Below are 15763 nucleotides of genomic sequence, written 5' to 3' on the forward strand. Positions count from 1 at the left end.
GCAATAAATGTTTATTTCAATGGAATTATTTTTAAGAAAGTGCAAAGATTTTGTAATTTTATTTCACTTAATTTTAAGAAATGTTTGATACTGTAATTTCATTTGACTTAATGTAATTAAAGAAATTTGAAATACTACTATTGTATTTTACTTAAAAATTCACCTGAAGAAGCTTTAGATACTGTCATTTTATTTTGTGGTTGCGTATTGTCAAGTTGATTCTGACTCATAATGACTGACACTATAGTTTTCTACTCTTTACTGGAAAAAGTTGGCAGGTCTTTTCTCTTGTGGAGCCAGTGGGTGGGTTTGAACTATCAACCTTTTGGTTAGTAGTCGAATGAAAAATGAAAAGCTAAATAGATAGGTGTATGTAGGAATCCTGGTGTGGCACTGTGGGTTAATGTGTCAGACTGCAAAGCAATTTGAACTGCAAGGTTGGTGGTTCAAGCTCACTAGCCGCTCCTCAGAAACCCCATACAGGGTCGCTATGGGTTGGAACTGACTCGACGGCACTTAACAACAACAACATATATATGTACACGAAGGGGCTTCAAAAGTTCATAGAAAAATGGAATGAAAAGCAGAACTATATGGTGTCTGACTACCACTGCCAACATGCTCTGAAAGGGATCACATTAGAAGGTCCTGAATAGATTGGGAGAAAATGTGGAACAAATCTCAAAATCATATAAAAGACCAGGCTGACTGGTTGGACAGAGACTGGTGGAACGTCTACTCTCTCTTCAAATCTAGAAATAAACTCATCCCCGTGACTCACTATTCCGCCCAACAACAGAAAAGTCCAGTAGGAAAACAATAACACTAGGAGGTACATACACCTTAGAATGAGCCTTTGGGATGAAAATGGCAGCATTTCCCCAAGGACAAAGTTCAGAAGGGGTAGGAAAGGAAACAGGAAACACAGGGCGGAAGTGGGATAGGTGGTATTACATGGTGGGAATTGCAATCAATGCCATGAAACAAAACATGTGTGAATTGTTGAATGGAAAACCGATCTGCTCTGTAAACATTCACCCAATTCAAAAAAGCTAAAAAGAAAAAAGAAGGTTGATCTGAAAAGACTAAATAAAGAAAACCCATTGGGAGAAAAAAAGATAATGAAATTTTCCCAGGAATTTTTTGAAGCCCCCCTGGTACATATATATATCTGCATATGAATATCCCTAAAGCAATGATGTGACTAATCCTGAGCAAAGCATCTTAATTTAAAACTTGACCTGGTAGAAGCCATTAATACCCAGTCAACTCACTCTGTGAGGAAACTCCTGTAATCCATCATGGACCCACACTCTCTGGAGTTATTTTAGATGCAAATTATGCTGCTTTCTTAACAGACTGATCACAGCAGTGATGAGTCCATTGATCTGGTCAATTCACAAAAGTTACTGCTGCGTGCCGACGAGTCAGCTCTGACTCATAGCAACCCTATATAGGGGTTTCAAAGCTACATGTCTGTATAAGAACAGAAAACCTTATCTTTCTCCCATGGAGCAGCTGGTGGACTTGAACTTCTGACCTCGCAGTTACAAGCCCAACACATAACCCATGATACTACCAGGGATCCTTACAAAAGCGCCTAGCTTATTGACAAGATTTCAATTCCTGCCAGCTGCAGAGCGCCCAGGGGAGAAGGGATTTCTGCAGTCTTGCAGCCCCACTAGGCCTACTTATGATTGAACTATAACACAGCTGAGGTTTCCAGCGTCAATGCATTACTTTTCTACTACTCCGAAACAGGGCACAAGGCATACTAATGACTCAACCGTAGTTATTTCTCAGTCAGCTAAAAATGCAACTTCATTTGTCATTTTAGTATCTGATTCCAAATGACATTTTAATTTTGCTAACGGAAATGATGAAAAGTTGCCACAGAAAAAGTGTGGCGGCGGGGGACTGTTTTAGTCCCTGGCTCACATCGGGCTTACTGCACATGCCACCTTCCTTACCAGATGAACGAACAGAGGAAGCAGTACTGTTGTGAGCAGTATGGTCTTGTTTCGAGCATTCCCTCTATCAGGGAATCCCTGTCAGAGACACCTTTACCTTCAAACATTTTCCTGAGTTCATAGCAAAAACAAGAAAAAGCATGTTATCTTCTTCTTTCAAATGCCTTGTACAGTCACCTCCTTTTGTGTGCGTTCACTTCGTCCTACCATTAAAATGGGGGAACTGAGGGTAGTAGACACTTTCAATGCCCAACTCATGTGTCCTCCCCCTCAGTACTACTGAGGCTTCTGCCTACAAATAGCTGTCAGCCTGAGGAGTGTGCAGTCTTCCTTCGAAGTGCTGGGGAGCTAACATCCCTGGGGAACGGCCCTGAAGGAGTTACATTCAGGGTTTCCTCACTTGCTGTGTGTGGGGTGCCTCTCTGAGGTGTGTTCTACTCTGTCTTCTTGACTTCTAAAGGACCCCAGTGGGACTGAGTCCCAGGTACCCAGAGCAGTCCCCTGCTCATTAATAGCCTGGATTGTCTTCTTTCCCACCTCACTACCTCATTCCCACTCTGGTGCTTCCTAGGTTCACCTCCCAGATCAACTACGTACAGTCAAAGCCTTGTCTCAGGCCCTGCTGCTGAAGAAGCCCAACTTAAGGCACTGGGGCACAGGACAGATTGCCGCGGTTACGTGCCTTTGAGTTGATTTTCAACTCCTAGTGACTCCATGTGACCTAGTAGAACTGTCTCATAGGGGTTTCTAGGCTGTAACCTTTACATGAGCAGATCTCCGTGTCCTTTTTCCACGGAGCTGCTGGGTGGGTTCGAACCTCCAACCTTTCAGTTAGCAGCCAAGCACTTTACTGTTGCATCACCAGGGTTACTTCAGAACAGTAACCATACAACCAGGGTTATGGCAGCACAGCTAAGTACCATACACCTACTTAGAGGAGAACCAGGGCTGGAAGCCAGGACTTTGAACTTCTGGTACATTTACCAGATTAGGTTGCTTCTTGCTGATGATGAGCACTTTACAGAATTGCTCCCAGGACTTCTGGGCAAAATGAAGACACTATAAATGAAACAAAGTTGTTAGAGGGCTAGACCTTGCCTTTTAGGAACCCAGCCACCATCACAGGAGGAAACAGAGAAATGAAGTGTGGTAATTACCTAGCATGATGAAAGGGACTCCCAGGAAAGTGGAATTGTATTTCCCACCAGTGAGATTGATGATCCCGGCTGCGGTGAGAGTGGCCAGGCTTATGGTCACCAAGCCAAGCAGGCCTAACCAGGGTTTGCTGCGGACGCAGTCCTGCATAGAGCAGCAGAGGATGGCCATGGTGACCACCAGGATCAGGCTGGTGACCAGATACCGTTCCGACACACGGCTGGTCTTCTGGAAATCTTCCCTCAGGGATGAGGACGTGTAAGGGTACATTTTGACTTTGCTGTTGGATTTCTGGAAGAGTCGGACAGTGTCACAGAAGCTGGACTCCCACCTCTCAGCCACCATGTCATTGAGAGAGTTGATTGACTGCAGGTAGTAGGTGAGCTGGACGGCCTCGGCGGATTTGACCCGGTCCTTGCTGTGCACGGTGACTCCCCCGAGCTGGTGCCCATTGTATACTGCCCTCCCATCCTTTAAGTGAGTGATCGGGTATGTGATGGCAAAATTGGTCCGGTTGGTGGCCCGAGCATTCTTTAGCTCCTCCAGGACATGCACTATGTCATCCACGATGCAAGTCTTATCGTTATTCAGGATACATATGTGGGCGAACGTGTAATTAAAACCAGGCCTTGGAACCTGGATTCTGGTCACAGCAGCATGCAACTATGGGAGGGAAAAATGCAATCAGTGTTTATTACCAAAAGAAGAGAAGGCATTAATAAGTGACATTTAGCTCTGTGGACTCAAACATTTCTTTTTATTATTTTAGAATCATAACATTCGATCACGTAAGTAGGGATGCAGTCATGCGCTTAGCAGCAGCAGCATCAGAACCTGGGAGTTAGAAATCAAGATTCTCTCTGTCCACCCCCCCCCACCCCGATCTAGGAAATAAAAATCTCTATGAATGGGACCTAGGGATCATCCAGGTGATTCTGACACAGCAAAAGTTTGAGAAGTGTTGCATTAAAATGCCAGCATTATTTCCACATGTATTGTGACCCAACTGGTCCATAAACTCTCAAAATTTTACATAGGTCTGCTGTTAGTCTTGAGGATATAATTTAAAAAGTGATTTTTTTTTTTTTTTAAGGAGCAATTCTGAGTGCAGAGGTCCTCAGCAGGCTAGTCCCTTGCTGCTGATTTACAGGGTGGCTAAATAATCTCATCTGATTCCATCACTGTGCATCATAAAAGACAAGACGTTCATCTTGAGAACACTCATATTCTCTGATTTCTTTGCCTACATATATGGGCAGGGAGTTGTAACCATAGGAAACTGACATGGGAATCATACTAAAGGAGCACAGTGGGGTTCATTCGGTAGACTTTACCCTGAGTCAAATCTGCTGTGCCCAAGTCCTGAACACCTGTAACCAAAGTGCACATGAGAAGGCAAGCACATAAATGTTTAACAACCCACGCTAGAAGTCAGGCACAGTGCTAGGCCCTCTAGACAGATCAACTCATTGAATCCTTAAAACGTCTACAAAGTACTGGCCTCATTTTAGAGGAAGAACGTGAGACACGGATAAGTGAAGTCACTTGCCAAAGGTCAAACACACAGTAAGAGGCAGAGGTAGGGTACACCAGAACCTGGCTCCAAAACCTGTGGTCTTAGGCCTTCACCATGGTTGGTACTGAATGAAGGTTACTGATAGTAATTTCCTGAATTTGTGCTTCTTTCTGCCCTAACAATGACAAGTGTTCAAGTGCAGATATAAGAGATGAAAAGGTGGTGGGGATGTCTGCAGGAGTAAGGGATTTAGCGACGTTTGAGGGCTTCACATCTTAAATCCTCAACAATTCATTTTATAGACGAGAAAGCTGAGGTTCAGGGAGGCCATGCAGCTAGGTAGGGCTAATTGTTCTGTCTTTTTAAATAGCATCATGTTACCATATCAGACTTGCAGTTGGGTGGTAAATAAATGCGTGCCTAGCATTGAGTGAGCTCTCATGGAAACAAAAGTATTGCTGTGTGCTCTGAGAAACAAAGAACAGTTCATACATAAAGGAAATAAAGCTTTTTAAGTCCAGAGAGTTGCCCTACTGTGCCTATGCTATTATAACCGTCTGGGCATCTCTATAACCCAGATATTTTTTCTCTTAAATCTGTCCTGGCTGGGTTATTTGTTAGGATATTTTGCTGTGTATGTGCCAGGGTAGGTGGGGCATTTATTATGCTTTTTGAAATTGTCTGAGGGCCACCAGCTGTCGAAGCCTTTTAGTTAGCCCCCCCACCCCCATCCCACATCTCCTCGTGGGCTGTCCAACACTTAAGTTCAGGAAACTGTTCGGATAGGTAGGCAGGTTGTCGTTTGGTGCCGTCGAGTGTTTTGAGCCAACCCTCTAGCAAGATGAGGTAGGTAGGTATGTAAATAGAAAGATACATAGATAGATTTACTATTGTTAAGTGCCATCAAATAGGTTCCAACTCCCAGCAACTCTGTATAGGGTTTTCGAGGACTAGCTTTTGAGTCAGGACCACTGACCTTGCAGTTCAAAATGACCTTGGAGTCCAGTGTTTATCCTAATATAGATAGGTATTCCTATATCTATCTATCTACGAGTAGATGAACATACTTGGTCTCCCAGAAATAACTAGAAAGCTATTTTCACAGAAATACAACCATATGCTAAATTTTTGTTTCAACGCTTTAGGATTAATGACGAGCAAAATGTCTTCAATGGATTTAAGCTGTGAAAGTGTATTTTTCATCCATTCTTCTGTAATCAGGACCCAGTAAAGTTTGATTAAAGGAATGCCTAAATAATAAAATAAAAGTTTATTTTGGAGGAAAGAGAAACCAAGAGGAATTTAAAGACAAGGGAGAATTGTGGTCAAAGCTAAGAGGCTTGGGGGAAAGCTTCAGAAAAGGCTAGAAAAGGAGTGGAATTGAAAGCATGCATATGTGGGTAATATTTAGTGCATTGTTTGTTTCCATGAACAGCGTAATAAATCACCCTTAGAGTGATTACTAAATACGTCACGAGAAAAAGATTGCCAAATAAGATGGTGTTAAGCCACAGGGCTGAACCCAATTATAGCAAGGGGAGATTTTCCGTTCATTCTCTAAGACTACCATGCCCTGTTGGGTGGGGAGTTGTAAACGACTTAGTGATCTTCTAGCTGTGTAGATTTAGTGCTTTGACCTTTGGGACCATATACCCAAGAAAGCGGACACCGTGTTAACTCTGGTACCAGTAGACCAGAGAAGGAAGGCTTGGAAAACAAGAAGCTTATTGAATTGAGAGAGAAGATTTCTTACCTCTCAGCAACAGAGCTGCTGCTATGAAGTGGTGGGTAGAACATGTGTCACTCTTGCTTCTGAGTGGCAGGGACATGCACAGTGACAAAGCAGTCAAAGAGGGGGTGTTGGCTAAGGTCACCCACCTGGCAGGGTGAGTCTGTAGGTTCTATTGTGTGGTAAGAGCTAGGAAGATAGCAAGAAGCATGGGAAAGGAAACTCAAGACTCCATCCCGTGGCTTCCAAAAGTTCAGTTCGGACTTTTGGTCCTTATAATTACATATCAAAGCACAAGTGTATACATGATCCACTTGGCCATGAACAGACATACTGAACATGCTTCTTGACATCAAAATGTATAGCATTTTAGAATGCCCTGCTTTACTTTCTTAATGAAACCCACTCAGATTAGTAGGAAAATGAGTAGTATTCCTAACTGTGATTCCAGATATATTCACAGGGGGAAAAGGAAACCAGAGATTGAAACAGCTTTTCAGACCATCCACAAAATGGACAACTTAAATCTGCACAAGCTTATTGCTGAGCTAGGTAGAAGACCCTCTTTTTAAGAAACGAAAAATTACACAAAATAATGGTCCTGACCCTTACAATAGTCTGAATCTATTATGTGAATCAATATGTAATCCATGTTTTCGCAACTATGTGGAGATTCTAGATTATACACTCAACACACATTCAGTAAGTGCTCATCAAATCTACTGTGTTGGCAATACTAGAATATTTCCCCCAGAATCTAGCATGCTTGCATTCACACAAAGAAAATCACTTAAGAGAGAAAATGTCCAAAACAACAGAATGATCTTAGCGGTAAACAATGCCAAGTGCTTTGTACCAGTAAAGCTTGATCCAATGCCAATTATACTCACAATATTTTCATTCTTACTGTATTTTCTGCCAAACAAGCCAGAACTAAATGTTAAAGTTAGAGTCATTCTAAGGCTCTGAATATACTATTATCAATTGCTAATTTAATTGTTCTCTTCTTCCTTCATGTTAACAATGATAATAATGATTGTTGTTAGGTGCCGTTGGTAACAATGCACAGCGAACCTCCGCACAACAGAACGAAACCCTGCCCGGTCCTGCGCTTGTGCCAATCCATGTCATTGGGGGTCTTCCCCTTTTTTGCTGACCCTCCACTTTACCAGGCACTGGTTCCTCTTGATAATATAGCTGAAGTATAGTTTTTAAGAATTTATTTTAATACAGAATCTATAGAAATGGCTAAATTATCACCCCCATTTTACAGGTAGAACTGAGGCCTAGAGAATTTAAATAAACCCCAAACCAAACTCGTTACTCTTGAGGTAATTCAGACTCGTGACAACCCCGTGTGTTAGAGTAGAACTGTGCTCTGTAGGATTTCCTTGACTGTAATCCTGGTGTACTGCTGTAGGTTAATGCGCTGCACTGCAAGGGCAGTTTGAATCCCAAGGTTGATGGTTCAAGCTCACCAGCTGCTCCTTGGTAACCCTATATAGGGTTACTATGAGTCTGAACTGCCTCAACGGCACTTAACAACAACAACAACAATCTCTAAGGAAGATTATCACCAAGTGGTCCTTTTGTGGAGCCACTGGTTGGGTTTGAATCGCTGAACTTTAGGTTAGTATAGGAGTGCAAACCATTTATGTCTCCCAGGAACCTGTAGCTTACTTAAAATGCCCCAGTCAGTAAAAGGCAGATGCAGGATTCTAACCCAGGTCTCACTCCACCAGGAGTGCTTGGGTTTAGGCAAACACAAGTTTAGGCCTGAGGATTTTCCGGGGAATAATGGAGAATTTGTTTCCATGTAGTGTGGTGGGTATGAATGAGTTGTTGGACTGCCATACTTGGCTATCTGGGGTCCAACAAGTGAGATTCCTACAGAATACAAACAGCCCAACGTCATCTTTAGAAGCCAACACAACATGGCCATATAAATAGGTGATGAAGGGTTTGGAGTTTACTGACTTTTGCTATTCTCCATTCAACCTCTGCAGTTGTCAAATAAAACTTTCCATAGACAGGCTTACCAAGAAAAAAGGTCATGGTATGTAGTAATAATACATTGGGGTTTAGATCTAGCTTCTGCTCCTACTTACGAGTGTCACAGACCCTCAGAATATCACTTTATTTCTTCAGGTCTCAGAAAAAAAGGGGGTTGGTCTAGCTAAAATTTAAAGACAGGCCCTTCTAGTTTTAGTACTTCATAATCTTAAAGTATGTGAATATCCACAAACAATGCAATCAAATCCTGAGTGAAAGTTAACTTCATAAATATCAACTTGAGAACTATCATATAGCTGCTTGAGGTATATACTTTTCCAACACACTACAATTCGTTTTAGGGTAATGACAAATCTGCTAGTAGATGAGACCCAGAAAGGAAACCATAGGGTACAGAAAATAGATTTACTGGAAAAAAAAGATTCCATTTGCTGAGTGATTTCCCATTCTGGGGAGCCACTGGCTCTTATAATCCCCTTCTGCCAGAGCCTGGGACAAAGCCAATGTGGGCTGCTGGTCACGACAGGCCAGAGTCTAATTTCCTCTCAGTCTCTCCCTGGCACACTCAGCTCTTCCTCAGAAGACAGTAGGAACACCTTGTAGAGGAGAGTATAGAAGGGGCTGGGAGGAAGGAAGCGTCTGTTTCAGAGCAGTGATTAACATAGGAAAAATACCTGTGGGTTCAAAGGTTCTTTTCCACTACCTTTCAGCTACTTTTGTATTTGTTTCTGTATTTCAAAAGGGAGGAGAGACAGTGAAGGCAGGGAAGGCCACTCTGCTCAGGCAGAGCAATTAACACGCTCTGGGAGCAACCCTCACACAGCCTTAGTGGCATGGTGGTAAAATGCTCGGCTGCTAACCAAAAGGTCAGCCACTCCACGTGAGAAAGATGAGGCAGACTGCTTGGGTAAAAATGTACAACCTCTGAAACCCTATGGAGCAGTTCTACCCTGTCCTATAAGTCAGAATCAACTGTAAGTCAGAATTGACTCCGTGGCAACAAGTAATGGGGAGCAGCCCTCAAGCAGGGCCCCAGCAAACTCAGCCCATGAGGGTAGGCTTGGAGGAGGTGTGGCGTTGCCCAGTTTCTATGCAGGATGGAACTCTAGTCCCTGTCAGTAGGAGTTAAGGGGAGGGATGCTGTCCCCTTTCTTGGCTGCCTCTCTTCTATCTCACTTTCCCACCTCCCTTCTGCATGCATTACAAACATTTTTTAAATGAGGTGAATGTTGTTTTATCTTCCCAACCTGTTTCATTTGCCCTCAAATATCACCTTCACAGTGACATTAAATCAAAATTGCTTAAGAAATGCTTTCAAGGAATAGCTAGTTTTCACCCTCAAATTAAATCTTTTTGCTTTTTTTTTTTTTTTAAAACTGGATATCTGCAAACCCCAAGTTTTGCTCTAGCTCTATATTCTGCAACTGTAAATGGCTAGGTACTGACTGGCCAGGTATCTACACCCAGGACACAAGACAACACCTTGAGGTGGCTGAATCTGGTCTTTGCAGTTCATAAATTACACTAGCTCCCTCAGTGCTAGTTCTGTCTTTGCATGATCTCACTCTCGCCCACTCTCTTTCCTCTTCTTTTAATAGAATTGCATTACATCAGAACACCAGAAGTCGCAAGTTGGGGATTGTTACCGTGATTCATTTGTGGTGCAGCCAAAAGCAAGTTAGTCATCTCTTAATAAGTGAACAGAAATATCATTTTGCCTTTGAAACATTACATTTTTGGAAGACACCAAGTTTAAGCTATGGATGTAACCAAACAAGTAACTACCAATCTACATGCTTTCTCAGCATGTGTGTGTGGGATTGTCATGCTGACCTGCACCAGGGAACGATAACAAATGGTACCTCTGTCTATACTGCAGTACCAGTGCAGATCTGGGAGACTGAAATGAGTGCGGGTGGAGAGGTAACACTCTTATTGCAGGTGATGCTGATACTAACAGGCAGCCAGGACAGTCCCACATTACAATTTTCCAAACAGTCTGAGTTCTTCTGTGCAGCCTCAGTGGAAAAATAAAGCCACTTTAGAGAGTGATGAAGGAAAAGAAAATTATGCTATAACATTGCAACTTTTGCCTGATTTCACGTTAGTCTTGATGACAAAGGTCTAATTAATCTCTTTATTTCCATTGTCTGGGAGAAAATGTCACTTGGACGTCATTACCAAAACTATAAAAACAAAAATTCCAGCTACACGAAAACAACAGAACATAAAAAAACACCTTAGCATTGTGATGTTGTTGTTGTTAAGTGCCGTCGAGTCGGTTCTGACCCATAGCGACCCTGTACAGGGTTTCCGAGGCGGTAAATCTTTATGGGAGCAGATAGCCTCATCTTTCTCCCGCGAAACCGCTGGCAGTTTCGAACTGCTGACCTTGTGGTCCGCAGCCCGATTCATAACCGCTACGTTACCAGAGCTCCTTAGGAATCAGTCCAGTTAAACTTTCTGATTCAAAACAAAACAACTGCCATGGAGTCAATTCTGACTCGCAACAACCCTGTGGGACAGAGTAGAAGTGCCTATAGGGTTTCCAAGGTTGTAAATATTTACAAAAGCATCTTTCTCCACAGAGTAACTGGTGGGTTTGAACCGCTGACTTATTGGTTAGCAGTCAAGCACTTTTAACCATTGTGCTACCAAGGCTCCTTAAACTTTTGATTTGTTGTTGTTATTGTATTCTGCAGAGTCGGTTCCAACTCATAGTGACCCTGTATAGGGTTTCTGATGCTGTAAATCTTTACGGGATCAGAAAGCCTCATCTTTCTCCCACAGAGTAACTGGTAGTTTTGAACTACTGACCTGGAAGTTAGCAGCCCAACTTGTAACCACTTTTTAGAGTGATTATTTTAAATTCCTCTTGTCTTCACTTGACTTACAGTGGTCAGAGTTAAAAGACTGGTGAAGTTTGTGAATGGAAAGTGGGGCTCACCAAAATGGGAGAACATTAAAACAGATTGGTCAAGTGGCAAAAGGTAGTCCCAAGGAGTCAAATGTACAGAGGACAGGAAACAGCCATTTTGAGATCTGGTGAGGCGACCATGAACTATTCTGAAAAGGACAGAAAACCCAGGATTTTAAGTATATGCAGGTCTAGAGAACAACCCTGACCATAAGTGGAAAAAACAGTGGATCAGGAGACAGAAGAAGCCTTCCACTTAAGTCCTATTTCTGAGTTTTGCTGGCGAAATGACTTTGATATAAACAAAAATGAAATCTTTAAAAATATATATCATTCTCAAGCAGACCAGCCTGAAGCTGCTAGAAGAACAGCCTGGAGCTGCTTGAAAGAAAGACCAGCAAGGGAAAAAATAATAATAATAATAATAACGGCAGTCTGATTGACTACTACAAGAACAACTTTACAAGAACAAGCAAGTTGTTCGCCGGGGAGCCATCAGGGCAAGTGGTTGGGTCCCCTCAGGGCAAACCCCTTTCCAAGACTGAGACTCAAGGGCAATGAATACACAAACAGGCATATGGTCTTGCTGGTGACCATGTTAACCAACCGACAAGAAAAAGTCAGGGGAAAATAGCAATGAAGTTGCGAGCTAAGTCTAACCATGTTCAACAGACTCCTGTCCACCTGGATTGAGACCTGGTTGGCCAGCAGTATGGCGAGACCTGGGGACTCCTGGACCCAGGGACAGGGACATGGCCATAGAGGACTACCGCGGAGAATGAAGTGTCCAGCTGATATGAAGTGAGGAGAGATGCACAAGAACACCCATAATTGCAGATAGCACCCATTTGACCTGGCTTCAATGCCTGGATGATGAGACCTTGACTAGAGGAAAAAAACAGGAAAAAAAAGAGTAACCCACTACAATTTGATGAACTTGACCTATATTTACGGATGTAGTAGCTCAAAAGATGGAACAAATCTTTACAGCGAGGCTCATTCCCACCCCCTCGGTACACACGGTTGACAGGGATGGGCAACTGAGACATTGGCTACCCAAAATGGGGGGACTACAAAGGCATGAAGAGACTGGCTTACAAGCTTTCAAGAGGGAGCCTAGTTCCAGAGTGTGAGGGGGGGAAGGTAGAATCTCCACTGAGTGGTTTCCAACCTCTCTAGAAGGGGCTGATGAAAGGAGATGGGGATAAGACTCTTGTGGTTCAGTAGTGAGTAATTGCTATCAGGACTGACTGTGAGTGTTGCAAATGGAAAGGTTGATGTTTTATAACAAAAGGAGGGGAGTGGTTCATCCCGCAGTCCAGGAGCAGAGGACCCTGGGACCATCAAGGGAGAAGAGCGGAGTGCAGGACCCTATCCAGAGAAGCTGTGACACCAGAGATGGAGGCAGAGATGATGATATGGAGAGATGGAGCAGCTGGGGACTCTGGACTCAGAGAGGGAGAGGAGCTGTGTGCTGACAGGGGGCAGGCTTGCAGGGTGTGCCCTTTGGTTGTTTAAATGGTTGTATATTCCTCAGTGCTTTGGTGTACATCCCCCCCCATCAAAAAAAACAAAACAAAACAAAAAAAAAACCAGAGGGAATAGAAGCAAACGCTATTGAATGATGATGCATGGAGGGGATTGTAATCATTGCAATGAAATGAAATATGATAGGATGAATGTGAAGGTTCTCCCATGTAAACTATCACCCAATTCACAATAAAAACTTAAAATATATGTTGTTGTTGTTATGTGTCGTGGAGTCGGTTCCGACTCATAGCGACCCTGTACAGGGTTTCCGACGCTGTAAATCTTTACGGGAGCAGAAAGCCTCATCTTTCTGCCCCTGAACAGCTAGTAGTTTCGAACTGCTGCTGCCCATAAATCAATCATTGCCAGTTTTTGTTGTTGATATTGTTTGTTTTCGTATCTACAAATTAGGTGGATACAGGGAAAATTTGAGACTAGCCTTATTGTGGATGCCTGACTCATAACCACTACGCTATATAAAAGTCGGTCAGTTGGTTGATTATGTGCCGTGGATACTCATATACTGCCATGCTCCGGTTATATTGCCTGTCTTCCCTCCAGACAGCTGCAAAACTTAAGCCTTCACCTCCTTGCTCAAATGTAGATACTTTCCCAACCTATCGACAAGTTGAAAAAACAACAACAACAAATCCCTTGCCATTAACTAACACCATTGCCTTTTCTAGTTTTATTCTTTAAACTCACACAAATCAGGATCTGACAATATACTGTTGTTGTTGTTGTTGTTAGGTGGTATAAGTCAATTCTGACTCACAGCGACACCATGCATAAGCGAATATAACACTGCTCAGGCCTGAGCCAGACTCACAAGCGTTGTTACACATGAGCCCATTGTTGTAAATCCAAGTCATTGGTGGAGGGGGGTGTCTTCAGTTTTTTCTGCTGACCCTCCACTTTACCAAGCATGTTGTCCTCCTCCAGAGACTGGACCTTCCTGATAACATGTCCAAAGTATGAGAGATGAAGTCTGGCCATCCTGGTTTCTATGGAGCATTCTGGCTGTACTTCTTCCAACACAGATTTGTTTGTTCTTCTGGCAGTCTATGTGTTTTTCAATCTTCTTCTCCAACATCATAAATCAAATGTATTAAGTCTTCTATGGTTTTCCTTATTCATTGTCCAACTTTCACATGCAAATGAGGCAACTGAAAAATACTATGGCTTGGGTCAGGCTGCACACTGACATCTTTGCTCTTGAACCCTTTGTAGAGGTCTCTGGAAGATTTACATAATGTAATACGTCATTTGATTTCTTCACTGCTGCTTCCATGAGTGTTGATAGTGGATCCAAGAAAAATTAGGTCTTTAAAAAATGCAATCTTTTTTTCCATTAATAATGGTGTAATGCATTAGTCCGCTGATGAGGACTTTTGTTTTCTTTACATTGAGGTGCAACCCATACCGAAGACTGTGATCTTTAATCTTCATCAGTAACTATTTTAAGTCCTCTTCACTTTCTGCAAGCAGGGTTGTATCACCTGCATATCACAGGTTAATGAGTCTTCCTCTGATCCTGATGCTATGTTCTTCTTCATAGAATCCAGTTTCTTGGATTCTTTGCTCAGCATACAGATTGATTAAGTATGGTGAAAGGATACAACCCTGGTGGCACACCTTTCCTGATTTTAAATCATTCATTTAAAATCCATCATTTTGTCTGAGCAACTGCCTCTTAGTCTATACAGAGGTTCCTCAAAAGCACAATAATATTATTCTATGATTTCCACATTCTATTGGGTCACCTCTCTTTGAAATAGGCACAACTATGGATCTCATGCAATAAGTTGGCCAGGTAGCTGTCCTCCACATTTCTTGGCATAAATGAGTGAGTGTCTCCAGTGCTGCATCAGTTTGTTGAAATAGTTCAATTTGTATTCCATCAATTCCTGGAGCCTTGTTCTTTGCCAATTCCTTCAATGCACCTTGAATTTCTTCCCTCAGTATCATTGCTCTTAACTATATGCTAACTCTTACAATGGTTAAATACTAATCGTATTTCTTTTTGGTGCAGTGACTGTGTATTCCTCTATCTTCTTTAGATGCTTTCTGTATCACTCAGTATTTTGCCTTTAGAATCTCCTTTAATATTGCAAGTCAAGTCTTGATTTTTTTCTTTACTTCCCTCAGTTTGAGAAATGCTGAGTGTGTACTTCCCTTTTGGTTTTCTAACTCCAGGTGTTTGCACATTTCAATGTAATACTTGACTTTGTCTTCTTGAGCTGTCCTTTGACGTTTTCTGTTTAGCTCTTTTACCTCCTCAATTCTTTCATTTGCTTTAGCATCTCTCCTCTGGAGAACAAGTTTCAGAGTCTCTTCTGACATCCATTTTGGTCTTTTCCCTTCTTCCTTGTTTTCTTTCTATTTTTCTGTTATTGATGTCATCCCACAACTCTTCTGGTCTCCGGTCATTAGTATCTAATGCATCAAATCTGTCCTTGAGATGACCTGTAAATTCAGGTTGGATATGTTCAAGGCCATACTGTGGCTCTCAGGGATTTGTTTAAATATTCTTCAGCTTCAGCCTGAACTTACCTATAAAGCAATTGATGTTCTGTTTGACAGTTTGCCCCTGGTCTTGTTTTGACTTATAATATGGAGCTTATCCACTATCTCTTCCCACAGATGTTGTTGTTGTTAGATGCCATCGAGTCGGTACTGATCCATAGCGACCTTATGCACAGCAGAACGAAACACTGCCTCATCCTGGGCCAACCTCATTACTGTTGCCATGCTTGAGTCCATCGATGCTGCCACTTGGCCAATCCATCTCGTTGGGGGTCTTCCTTTTTTCCTCTGACCCTCCACCTTAGCAAAAATGATATCCTTCTCCAGGGACTGGTCCCTCCTGACAATATGTCCAAAGTATGAGAGACGAAGTTTGGCCATCTTGGCCTCTAAGGAGCACTCTGGCT

The 15763-nt window shown here is 42.6% G+C and overlaps 1 protein-coding gene across 1 annotated transcript in view; it reads right to left on the bottom strand.

Annotated features, from left to right (window-relative positions):
• PTCHD1 (patched domain containing 1) overlaps positions 1–15763 on the bottom strand; it is a 70845-nt gene that overhangs the window by 12216 nt on the left and 42866 nt on the right. The window contains exon 2 of the mRNA XM_006835572.1: positions 3128–3788. Coding sequence (XP_006835635.1) covers positions 3128–3788 — 661 coding nt within the window. The remainder of the gene's footprint in view (positions 1–3127; positions 3789–15763) is intronic.

This window comes from Chrysochloris asiatica, unplaced genomic scaffold (assembly GCF_000296735.1).
Source record: "Chrysochloris asiatica unplaced genomic scaffold, ChrAsi1.0 scaffold00018, whole genome shotgun sequence".
Classification (NCBI taxonomy): domain Eukaryota; kingdom Metazoa; phylum Chordata; class Mammalia; order Afrosoricida; family Chrysochloridae; genus Chrysochloris; species Chrysochloris asiatica.